The following is a 12,954-nucleotide window of genomic DNA, read 5'->3' on the forward strand; positions in this document are numbered from 1 at the left end:
TAAGGAGTGGTGCTGGTGGTGATACTGGGAAACCGGAGTGTCTGAGGGAATTGCTTGTATGACTTCTGGTTAGCCAGTGGGGTGAAACCGAAGTCCTCTCTGTTGGGCTGGTTTGCTGTGCCTTAGTAGCAAAGGAAACCCAGCCTTGGGCTGTAACTGCCCTGCTCTAAGCAGTTTGTCCTGAATTGATACTCTCAGTAGTGTCCCATCAAAGGCCGCTTTGTTACAGGGGGATCCCCCTAGGCAACCCTGAGAGAGACACTCCCCCGTCCTGTGTGGTGAATTCCTGCCCCGCCTCCTGGATGGCCTGGGGATCTGTCCATGTGACACGATGGACCCCAGGGCTGAATCCAGAGCAGCCAAAGGAGTGAACTCAAGGTGCGTTCCTTAAACTGAATTAAACCCCTGGGTGGATGCTTAGCTTCCCAATGGCAGCGGTCTTCCTAATCCACTTCCAAAGGGAGTGACACTCACCCAGATGCTGCCCACTCCCATTCGGAAGAACATTGTGACTAAATGGGGTTTTCCTCCTGGTTATGTTGTACATGAGCCTATGTGAGTCTTACTGTTTTGCATGAATAGTGTGTGTGCCTCAGTTTCCCTGTGTATTGCACCAATGCCTAGGAGGTGGAAATAAGGGTGTGTGACTTTTGCTGAGACCCTCGGAGCAGGTGATGTGGCTCCAGCTGCCTGCACATATGTTATGGCCAGTGCCCTTTGTAACTTTAGACCCAGGAGGGGGATGCCACCAGGTGATACTTTGCCCGGGAAGCGAGATAAAGACCAGGAGCTCGGGTCGCTGGCAGCTGGGCAGTCGGCTGTGGGGGACTCAGAGAGGAGGGAGTCCAGGAAATCCAGCCAAGGGACCCCCCCAAAATAGACTTTGCTGACAGTCACTGATTTCTGTGCTAACAAGCTCTGTTCTACACTGTGTTCCTGTCGACTAATAAACCTTCTGTGTTACCCGCTGGCTGCAGAGTGGGGATGCAGGGCTCTCTGGTTTCCTCAGGGGTCCCGTCCAGCTGGACCCACCAAGGGGAAGTGTATGGTGTGAACAGGGTTGCTGGATGCTCCGAGGTCAGACCAGGAAGGCCACAGCTCCTTGCCCTGGACAGCGTGCCCTGAGGGGAGTCACGCCACCCAAGAGGCCTGGCTGGCTGCATACAGAGCAGGTCTGGTGCATCAGGCCTGTGACTCCATCACAACGTCCACACCACCATTTAATTAATCCACTTTAACACCAAATCTGGATTAACCCACCACCAGTGAATCTGGCTTTCTTTCCTAATTCATTTTCCTGGCAAATGTGGATTGACCCACCAACAGTGAATCTGGATTAACCCAACTAGAGTGAATGTATATTACCTCACCAACAGCAAATCTGGATTTCCTTTTCTAATCCACTTTAACAATGAATTAACCCATCACCAGTGAATCCAGATTTCCTTTCCTAAACCACTTTAACTGCGAATCCTGATTAACCCAACAGCAGCAAATCCAAATTAACCCATCAACACTGAATCCAAATTAACCCACCACCCGCAAATCTGGATGCCCGTTCCTGTGTATCAATGGCTATGACAGATCCTCTGCCAGCAGAGCTCCCAGTGTAGATGCAGCCTACGCCAATAGAGGCTCTTCTGCAAGTGCGCGCATACATACACACCCAGCACGGCACGCCGATGGGAGCCCTCCTCTGTCGACACAGCTGTGTCTACACTGCTCTGGCCCTGGGGTGGGGAGATCTGACACCCCAGACTGAGGTAGCTGTGCCGGGATCAGTTTTCAGTGTAGAACAAGCCCTAGTTAAACCGCATTCAGTTCTTCCTCCCAAACTGAAGCAGCCTGAATTCGGTTTAGCTTCATTCCCTTGCTAAGTGGGTTCGCCTCCTTGGGTCCAGGCACCTGCAGTGCAGATGGCAAGTGTCCACCCGGGCAGTTGTGAGCAATGGTTAATCCCACGTGACGTGTTATTCCTTAACTTTAGCAAAGCTTTCGATACGGTCTCCCACAGTATTCTTGCCGGCAAGTTAAAGAAGTATGGGCTGGATGAATGGACTGTAAGGTGGATAGAAAGCTGGCTAGATCATAGGGCTCAACAGGTAGTGATCAATGGCTCCATGTCTAGTTGGCAGCCGGTATCAAGCGGAGTGCCCCAAGGGTCGGTCCTGGGGCCGGTTTTGTTCAATATCTTCATTAATGATCTGGCGGATGGCATGGATTGCACCCTCAGCAAGTTTGCAGATGACACTAAACTGGGAGGAGTGGTAGATATGCTGGAGAGTAGGGCTAGGGTACAGAGACCCCTAGACAAATTAGAGGATTGGGCCAAAAGAAACCTGATGAGGTTCAACAAGGACAAGTGCAGAGTCCTGCACTTAGGATGGAAGAATCCCATGCACTGTTACAGACTAGGGACCGAATGGCTAGGAAGCAGTTCTGCAGAAAAGGACCTAGAGGTTAAAGTGGACGAGAAGCTGGATATGAGTCAACAGTGTCCCCTTGTTGCCAAGAAGGCTAACGGCATTTTGGGCTGTATAAGTAGGGGCATTGCCAGCAGATTGAGGGACATGATCATTCCCCTCTAAACGAGGCCTCATCTGGAGTACTGTGTCCAGTTTTGGGCCCCACACTACAAGAAGGATGTGGAAAAATTGGAAAGAGTTCAGCGGAGGGCAACAAAAATGCTTAGGGGGCTGGAGCACATGATTTATGAGGAGAGGCTGAGGGAACTGGGATTGTTTAGTCTGCAGAAGAGAAGAATGAGGGGGGATTTGACAGCTACTTTCAACTACCTGAAAGGGGGTTCCAAAGAGGATGGATCTAGACAGTTTTCAGTGGTAACAGATGACAGAACAAGAAGTAATGGTCTTAAGTTGCAGTGGGGGAGGTTTACGTTGGATATTAGGAAAAACTTTTTCACAAGGAGGGTGGTGAAGCACTGGAATGGGTTACCTAGGGAGGTGGTGGAATCACCTTCCTTAGAGGTTTTTAAGGTCAGGCTTGATGAAGCCCTGGCTGGGATGATTTAGTTGGAGATTGGTCCTGCTTTGAGCAGGGGGTTGGACTAGATGACCTTCTGAGATCCTTCCAACCCTGATATTCTATGATTCTGTGACTCCCCAGGGAGGCCTGCCCCTGTTCCAAGACAGCCGGTGCCAGGCAGCTGGGCCATGGGGACTCACTGCCGTGGTGGGGAAAGTCAGCCATGGGGTACGTGCTGGGGAGACCCAGTGCCAGGACCAGGGACTGGACACTGCCCAGAACCCAGGGCGCAGGGGGGGGGCAGCTCAGCCGGAGCTGTGACCCCACACACCCCGAGCTGCCCCCCACCCTGCATTCCCACCCCCCCATGCCTCCGGCTCTCCCATGGAGCCCCCTCAGTGACCCGAGCGTGGGGGTGCAATGCCCAGTGAGGAGCCCCCCCTGCAGACCCTCCCCAACCTCCACACTCACCTGGAAGCCGTGCTTTCCTCGCCACCAGCTGACCTCCTCCTTGGGGGGCATGTCGATTACCGACACAATGTCCCCAACCTGCGCTGAGCAGAGAGACAGTCAGGGGGCCCCCAGCCCCACAGAGCAGTGCCCCAGAGGGGGCTCTGGGGCTGTGAGATTCCCCAGGGCAGTGCCACAGCTGGACAGGAAGGGGCTCTGGGGATGTGAGCTTCCCCAGGCAGTGCCCCAGCTGGGTCAGGGAAAAGGGCTCCGGTGCTGTGAGCTTCCCCAGGACAGTGTCCCATCTGGGGAGAGGGGGCTCTGGGACTGAGCTTCCCCAGGACAGTGTCCCATCTGGGGAGGGGGGCTCTGGGAATGTGAGCTTCCCCAGGACAGTGCCCCATCTGGGGAGAGGGGGCTCTGGGGCTGTGGCTTCCCCAGGACAGTGCCCCAGCCGGAGGGGGAGGGGGCTCTGGGGCCCCCCCACACCCCACCTCGAAGGACAGCTCGTCAGGGGCCTGGGCCGTGTAGCGCTTGATGACGTGGGCGGCCGCAATGGCCGGAACGTTGATCGAGGCCTCCTCGTTCACCAGCAGCCGGTTGCCATGATTATCGATCTGCAACAGAGGAGGTGCAAGAGTGAGTACGTGGCAAGGGGCAGCCTGGATGGGGCGTGGATCTGATCTGGGGGAGGGGGCTATAGGTGATCAGGGGTGGGGTGGATACTGGGCTGGATGGGCTATAGGTCTGATGGGAGGGATACAGGGCTGGGGGACTGTAAGTCTGATTGGCAGGGGGGAGGGTGGGAGGGGCTGTGGGTCTGATGGGGGGACAGGTGCAGGGCTGGACGGGCTCATGGGTCTGATTGGGGGGTGGGAATGCCTGGGGGGATGGGCCATGGGTCTGATGGGGGTCTGTGGGGTTACCGGCCTGGATAGGGCCGGGGCTGGTGTGGGGGCAGATGTTGGGTGGGATGGGCCCATGGGTCTGACGGGGGATGGGGGGAAAGGGGCCCGTGCTGAACAGCCCCTACCGTTTCTCCCCCCCACCCAACACCCCATCTCACCTCCATCCAGGTGAGGACAGGCCCGCAGTTAATGTTGCTGTCCACAATGGCCGAGAGCTTCTCCAGGTACTGCCGCAGGACAGGGGCCAGCATCTGAGAGACAGGAGCAGAATCAGGGCCTAGCAACCACTCCCCTCATGTCTGCCCCACAGTGACGGCTCGCCTGGTGCTGAGATTCAGCCATCTCTGGGGCGGGGCAGCTGGGGAACAGCTGCACATAATTCTGTCAGGGGACGGCTTGCCTGGCACTGAAATGCAGCCACCTCTGGGGTGGGGCAGCCCGGGAACAGCCGCACAGCATCTCCCACAAGCTCTGCCCAGCGCCCCCCATGACTCACCTCAGCCTGTCCCCGGGCCTGGCAGGGCGGTGGCAGCTCGGGCAGCTGGGAGAAGCGGCGGTCGAAGATGCAGCAGTGCAAGTGCCCGTCCAGCCTGCAGAACTCCTCGTAGCTGCGGTGAACAGGCCATGTCTTCCCCTGGGGGCCAGGAGGCAAAGCGGGATGTCAGCGGGAGAGGGATGTCGGTGCTCGGGGGGTGGGGGATACACTGGTGAGGTGGGGCTGGGAGGTGCTGGGGCAGCTGAGGACAGAGAGGGGGGTGGATCTGGGGGGGGTCTAAAGAAGGAAAGTGGGGAGCAGTGGCACAGTGTGAGGGTACCACTGTGGGGCACAAGAGGATGGACCTAGGGAGGACTGCAGGGGAAAGGGGAGGGGGCAGGTCTGGGGGTTCAGGGGTCCCCTCTCCCCCACAGTAGTTGGCATGGCAGAGGGGACCCCAAGCTGGAGAGGAGGGACCTGAGTCGGGAATGGGGGGTCCAGGAAGGGGGGCCCTGGGGAAGATTGGGAAGGGAGGGTTGGGGGGGGGGGGGCACTCACCCGGCAGGTGACCTGGACGATGAAGAGTAGCTCCCTGTCCCCCAGGGTACTGGGCAGCCCCTCCCCTTGCTCGGAGGCCAGCAGGAGCTGTGGGCACACAGCGAGTGAGAAGTGCCCCTGTGGGACCCAGGCAACACTTGGTGCAGGCTCAGCCCAGATCCCCTGAATGTCGTCTCTCACCCCAGGAGAGAACCCAAGTGTCCGGGAGTTCAAGTCCCCAAACCCGCATCTGATCCCCATTGGGACCCAATGTCTGGCCAGCCCTCCCCAGTTCCTGCTCCAGCAGGAGCCCCGCAGCCACGAGACGCACCCACCTCCCCAAGGACCCAGCTGTCTGGGAGATGACCCCCACCTGTCCCTGTGCATGGGACCCAGGCAATCAGAAAAGCCCCCCAAATTGGACCCAGGCATCCGGGTGATCAGCCATCCTCACCCAGAAAGCACCTGGGAAGAGGATTTCCCAGATGGGACCCGGGAGTCTGGGAAGAGGGCTCTATGGGCGGCGGGGGGGGTACAGGAGGGGGGATCCCGGGGGGGGGGACCCAGGCATCTGGGACTGGGGCTCCCCGGGCGAGGCACGGCGGTCGCTCACCTGGATGTGTCCAAAGTCCACGGCCTCATAGTGGAAGTGGGCGCAATCAGCCAGCTTGGGGAAATGGGCTCGGGTGATGGACAGCCTGGGGGGAAAGGACACCCCACTGAACCCCAGTGCGCCCCACACAGCACTCCACCCCTGCTGTACCCCACAAAACCCCACACCCCTGGTGCACCCCATACAACACCCCACTGTAACTCACCCCACTGGCCCCCAGTGTGCCCCACACAGTACCCCACACAGCACCCCACCCCTGCTGTATCCCACAAAGCACCACACCTCTGCTGTCCCCACTGTCCCCCAGTGTGTCCCAGAGAGCAACCCACTGTACCCCACCCCCGCTGTCCCCACTGTACCCCACACAGCACGCCACTGTTCCCCAACCTGCTGCACCCCATACTGCATCCCACCTCTGCTGTACCCCACACAACACTCCACCCCCACTGTCCCCACTGTACCCCAGTGTGCCTCACTCAGCAACCCACTGTATCCCACCCCTGCTGTACCCCACACAGCACTGGGTACCCCCAGCCCCTCATGGTACCCCTCAAAGCACAGATTACCCCAACATGCTGTGGTATCCAACTCTAAATAATCCCATTTGATTGAGCAAGAGCCAGGCATCCGCATGGGCCATTCTCTGCTACATCCCCGCACCGCGCAGCGGCAGGCGAAAACGCCTCAGCACCACAAGCCCTTGGGACAGGGACAGATCATCTGACAGAAAATCTTGTAACGCCGGCACTGTATGAACCCCGGGTGCACCTGGCCCGGACACCGCCCGGGGACCTCGCCTCCAAGTGGGAATTTTCCCTTGTTATGTTCTATGTGAGCCAATGTGAGTTTTACTGTTTTGCATGAATACTGTGTGTGCCTCAGTTTCCTTGTGTGCTGCACCAATACCTCGGTGGTGGGAATAGGGGTGTATGACTTTAGCTGAGAACCTCTGGGCAGGTGAAGCTGCTCCAGCTGCCTTCTATGACCGGTGCCCTTCCTAACCTGAGACCAGGAGGGGGATGCAACCAGGTGACTCTTCGGCCCGGAAGCGAGACAAAGACAAGGAGGAGCAACGGGGGTGTCTGAGGTCGGGTCGCTGGAAGCTGGGAGTGTACTTGGGGGGCTGGAAGAGGGGGAATCCAGGGCATCTGGCCCAAGACTCCCAAAATGGATTTGGCTGAAAGTCACTGATTTCTGTGCTAACAAGTTCTGTTCTACACGAATAATAAACCTGTTTTACTGGCTGGCTGCGAGTCACTGCTGACTGCAAGAGGTGGGGTGCAGGGCCCGCTGGCTTCCCCAGGAGCCCCGCCCAGGCGGACTCGCTGCGGGAAGCGCACGGGGAGGAAGGGGATGCTGAATGCTCCGAGAAGGTCGAAGCTTCTTGCCCTGGAGACAGTCTGCTCAGAGAGAGGAGACTCCCCCAGAGTCCTGACTGGCTTCATAGGGAGTAGTTCCAGAGCATCGCCCGGTGACTCCATGACAGACACCGCCTGGGGACACTACCCCGGGGACACTGCCTGCCTGCAGACCCAGACCCAGACCCAGCACCGAGCAGAGACCTGGGCGAGGTGCAGGAAAGGGAACAGGGGACAAGGAGAGAGTCAAAGGCCTGGGACTGTTCAGCTTGGAAAAGAGGGATTGAGGGGGTAGGCCAGGGGGCTCTAAAAGCCTGGCTGGGGTGGAGGGAGTGACTGGGGGGTGTTATTTACCCCTTCATCTAACACGGGCCAAGGGCATCCAGGGAAATTACCAGACAGCAGGTTTCAGACAAACAGAAGGATGGACTCAGCGCACAGCCAGCCTGGGGAACTCACCGCCAGAGGATGTGGTGGTGGCCAAAAGTGTAACAGGGTTCAAAGAACGAGCTAAGTTCTTGGAGGAGGGGCCAGCACACGCTGTCCCTGAGCCGCTGACTGGCAGCCAGGGGCTGGATGCTCCTGGCCCTGCTCTGTTCCCCTGGCCCAGGCCCCTGCCAGGCACCGGACATGGGGCTGCCCCAGCCTGGCCATTCTTATGTTTGTACTTCGATGGTACCCGACACAGCACAGGATACCCCAACACTGCTGTACCCCACACAGCACTGGGTACCCACCCCCATGGTACCCCACACAGCATGGGATACCCCAATACTGCTGTACCCCGCACAGCACCGGGTACCCACCCCCATGGTACCCCACACAGCATGGGATACCCAAGCACTGCTGTACTCCAGACAGCACGGGGTACCTACCCCCATAGTATAGCACACAGCATGGGGTACCCACCCTATGGTACTCCACACAGCATGGGGTACCCACCCCCCATGATACCACACACAGCACGGTGTCCCCAACACTGCTTTACCCCAGACAGCACAAGGTACCCACCCGCAGGGTACCCCAACACCGCTATACCCAGATAACATGGGGTACCAACACCCCATGGTATCCTACTCACCATGAGGTACCCAACCCCACATGGTAAGCCAAGTAGCACAGAGTAACCTGACACCCTGATACTCACACAGCACTGGGTACCCCAACCCTCTGCTATAGACAACCAGGGACCTCCAACCCCCCACAGAACCCATCCCCCCTTGGCTGTACCCCAAGCCCCCAGAACCTATTTCCCTTCTGCTGTACCCCAACCAGGGACCCCCAACCCCCCACAGAACCCATCCCCCCTCTGCAGTTCCCCAACCGGGGACCCCGACCGCAGACAAAACACTATTCTGTTGCTATATCCCAAACTCCAACCACCCAGCATACAGCACCCCCAGAATACCCCAAGCACCCTAATCAGGTAACAGCCATCTACCCAACAGCAAGACAGAGCCCAGTGTCTCCCCTGCCCCCTTCTATATCCCAGCCCTGGGACCCCGCCAGCACCCAGACACCCCCCTCTATATCCCAGCCCTGGGACCCCCAGCACCTAAACACACACCCCTCTATATCCCAGCCCTGGAACCCCCAGCACCCAGACACGCGCCCCTCTATATCCCAGCCCTGGGACCCCCAGCACCTAGACACGCCTCCCCCGCCCAATATCCCAGCTTTAATGGCACCAAGACATCCCCGTCCCCTCGCTATACCCCAACACCCTGGACTCCCTCACACCCAGACACAGCCCATCCTCCCCACAGGCTATATCCCAGCCCTGGGACCCCTAGCATCAAGACATACCCTCCCTCCCGCCATATCCCAGACCCCCAAGCCTTCCAGCACCCAGACACGGACACGGCCCCTCGCTATACCTGAGCCCCTCGGACCCCCTGGCACCCAGACATAGCCCCATCCTTCCCCTGGAGCTATATCTCAGCCCAGGTATTAGAGGATGCTGTCATTTCTATTGTTCCTTTAATTGTCTGTTTCTCTAGCTGGACTCCCATGGGACACGTGCCCCCGAGAGGGGAGCCTGAGATCTGAGCCCTGCCCTCCCATCAGCGACCGTCCAGCTCACGGGGACCCCAGCAGAGAACCCACTTGCTCCCCAATTGCATGGACGGGCCAGGCACGCATCATGCCACATTCACCACTAGGAACGCCTCTCCCGGAACAGGGCTCCCCTTGCTTACCTCTTGGGAGCTTTCCCCTTGACACTGGCGGCTGTGTTCCCCAGAGGGCGGAGCGGCCCATCCCCCGTCCTGTCCAGACTGTCCGTGCTGCGGGCCTGCAAGGGCAAATCAAACAGACCTCAGCACCAATTTACCATCCCCCAAAAGGAGCCCAAAGCCGAGTTGCAGCCACCACAGGGGGGAGAAAGCTGGGGAGCAGCTGCACATAACACTGCACGGGGACAGATTGTCTGGTGCAGAGATGCAGCCAGCTCTGGGGCAGGGCAGCAGGGGAACAGCTGCACATAACACCACATGGGGATGACTTGTCCGGTGCGGAGATGCAGCTAGCTCTGGGTTGGGGCAGCTGGGGAACAGCCGCACATAATGCTGCATGGGGACAGCTCACCCAGCACTGAGATGCTGCCCCACCCCAGAGGTGGCTGCATCCCTGCTATATGACAACTGTCCCAGTTCTCCCCCCTGCACCATGTAATCCCATCCCCTTTGGTTTTAGCAGCCCACGGCGCAACAATCTCCATGGATCCGGTTTCCTGTCAATAATTCACACCCGAGCTGCCTGCTTAGATATTCTTTGCCATGACCCGCACCTCTTCCTGCAGCTCCCCATTTTATCCTTTGAGACAGCCCCCCATCACCCCCAAATCCCTGACACTGCCCAGAGAGGTTGGGGGATTGCTGGGAAAGGGACATCTCCCCTCCTATCCCCACCAGACAGATTTGGGAGCAGGACCTTGTTGAGGGGTGGCAAGGGAGGAGTACAGGCACGGGCGGAGGTAGCTCACGAGGGGTAGAAGTCACCGCACCTGACAGCCCCAAATGCATATGGAACCCCAAATGGCACCGCAAAATCCAACCCAACCTGGGGCTGCATCAGAGCTGGTGTCCCCCTAGAGGGGAAAGACCCCGTGCCCCGTTCCCTGCCCTGGGGCTGGATCGGAGCCCATGTCCTCTCTGTCAGTTGCATGGAGGCTCCGGTTATTGATCCGGGGGGGGGGGCCTCAGAACCAGGTCAGGCCCAGAACTCTGGACTGGCCCTTCTCTCCAAGTGGGATAGGTGAGGGGGGGAGTGGGGAATGCCATGTGGGGAAGGGAGTGCCTGGGCTTGGGGGGGAGGGCAGAGCCCAACAGAGCAGATCTGGGGGAGGGAGAAAGAAGACAAAGGGTGAGACAGACACAGGAGGGTAACCCCCCCCCATGCTCCTTCCCATCCCATCCCCCTGCCAAGGAACCGACCCCCAGAAACACCTGTCATATCCCTGCTCCCCAACTGCCTCCCTTCCTCCCACAAGGGATTGCGTAGGAGGCACACACACACACACACACACACCCTGCACTCCTGCCACCTCCACGTGGGGGGGGATTAAGACACGTGGTGGGGGTTACATAACAGCTCATTGCAATGGCCCAGTTCCTCCCACGGGGACCCAGGAAAAGCACAGATGCCCCCCCAAACCCCAGTTCCCTCTTCCCCAGCCCGGCTGCCCCCCAGATCACTCCCCACCAGCCCAGCTGCCCCCCTTATCTCCCACCCCCTACCTAGCTGAACCTCCAATCCCTGCCCCTCGGCGAGCTGCTTCCCCATAACCCACCCCCAGCCTATCTGGCCCCCTTATAACCCACCCCAATAGTTTGGGGCTCTCTCCCCCCACAACTCTGGTGTGTGTCCCCATTTCCCCCACCTAGCTGCATCATTCGGGGTTAGGGGGCTGAATATCCCCCCACTGGATTAACAGAGACCCCCCCATTTCCTCTGCAAAAGTGGAGAGCACAACCCCTCATGGAGGGCTAAGATTGGGTGCCAGGTGATTTCAGGCAGAAAGGGGACAAGACCCCAAAATACAGAGTAAGACAGCTAGAAAAATTATAGCCCTCCCAAATAAAAACTGATGAGAGAAACCAGGCACCCCAAAATACCTACAGCGTGGGAGTGGGACTGCAAAACTCAGAGCATTTATGGCAAAACTCAGAGCATTTATGGGGTGATTCCCTTGGCCCCCAAAAAGAGAATTTTGGGGGTGTGGGGATTTTGGAATTTGGGATTTCCTGCAAAATCTCTCGCCCCCCCCACACAAACACGAAAGTGAGAGAGGTGTGCACTGTGGGGGTGGGGATCCCCCACAAATCTTTATGGTCAGGGAGGTTTATGGGGGGGGGGAGACACCAACCAAAACTCCATAAACCCCCATCTGAGAGATGCCCCGAGGCGGGATTGTGGGGTATGGGGAATAGATCCCCCAATCTCAGAGACGCCCCGAAGGGGGATTAGGGGTGCAGGTGAGGAGACCCTAAATATATATATGGGGTTTGGGATGTGGGTGGGGCTAAGGAACAGGTGCATGTGGGGGGAGCGTTGGCGCCGGGGGCAGCATTTTGGGGTGGGTAGAGAGTTAAACAAACATGGGGGCACAATCCAATGGGGACCCCTCCCCGTCAGCCCAGACAATAAACTCCCCACTTACCACCATTGTGTCTCCGGTCCACTAGGAGAAGCCGGGGGTGGGGGCCGGAGCCGTGCGGAGGGGGGCGGCATCTAGGGGGGCAGGACCCCCATCCGCAGCCCCCCCCCCGGGAGGGAGCGTGGGTGGGGGCGGTCAGCTCCCAATGGCCATGGGTCGAGAGAGGCACAATGGGGCTTGAGGGTGAAGGAGCTGGAGAGAGCGGGAAGGCGGCAGACGGGGAGGGGAGACACACACGGGGAGGGGGGGTACGGACGGACAGAGGGACGGGCGGGCGCAAGGTCAGCGCCTATGCCCAGAACAGAGCCTAGCCGGGCTCCGAGCCGGGAACGAGCCGGAGGGGGGGGGGGGGCGTGGAGGGGGAGGCGGACGGAGACAGACAGACGGGGGAGCAGGGGCGCTCGCTCTCTCAGCCCCCACCCCGCGCGGGGAAAGAGAGAACGGGAAAGCCCCTGGGAGAGCAGGGCGGGGGACAGGATCCAGGGGTGCCCCCCACGTCCAGCCCCACCGGGAGGGGTCCCAGGGAGCGCCCCCGAGGGTGGGGGGCTGGGAGGGTAGAGGCCCCCCCCGCGCCCGCTGGTACGTTCCCATTGAGATGCAGAGGGGCAGAGGCACAATGGGCCGGGCGCCAGCAGCTGGGCAACCCGCACAAAGGGGCTTCTGTTAGCCCGGCCGCACGGACACCCCCGCCAGGGAGAGAACCCAGGAGTCCCAGCTCCCAACCCCCGCTCTAACCACCAGGCCCCACTCCCCTCCCCAAGGCAGGGAGAGAACCCAGGAGTCCCAGCCCTCACTCTAGCCACCAGACCCCACTCCCCTCCCAGAGCCAGGGAGAGAACCCAGGAGTCCCAGCCCCCCACTAACCACCAGGCCCCACTCCCCGCCCCGAGCCAGGGAGAGAACCCAGGAGTCCCAGTCCCCACCCCACCCCCAACCACTCCTCTGCCGGAGCCAGGACTGGCTCCCAGCTC

The 12,954-nt window shown here is 59.4% G+C and overlaps 1 protein-coding gene across 1 annotated transcript in view; it reads right to left on the bottom strand.

Moving 5' to 3' along the window:
• Positions 1–12,954, bottom strand: part of ARHGAP33 (Rho GTPase activating protein 33) — a gene marked incomplete in the record, with an annotated part of 52,543 nt that overhangs the window by 33,157 nt on the left and 6,432 nt on the right. The window contains 7 exon segments of the mRNA XM_034756630.1: positions 3,457–3,534; positions 3,930–4,052; positions 4,502–4,594; positions 4,840–4,977; positions 5,377–5,463; positions 5,969–6,053; positions 9,525–9,619. Of these exon segments, the coding sequence (XP_034612521.1) occupies positions 3,457–3,534; positions 3,930–4,052; positions 4,502–4,594; positions 4,840–4,977; positions 5,377–5,463; positions 5,969–6,053; positions 9,525–9,619 (699 nt within the window).

This window comes from Trachemys scripta, chromosome 24 (assembly GCF_013100865.1).
Source record: "Trachemys scripta elegans isolate TJP31775 chromosome 24, CAS_Tse_1.0, whole genome shotgun sequence".
Classification (NCBI taxonomy): Eukaryota; Metazoa; Chordata; order Testudines; family Emydidae; genus Trachemys; species Trachemys scripta.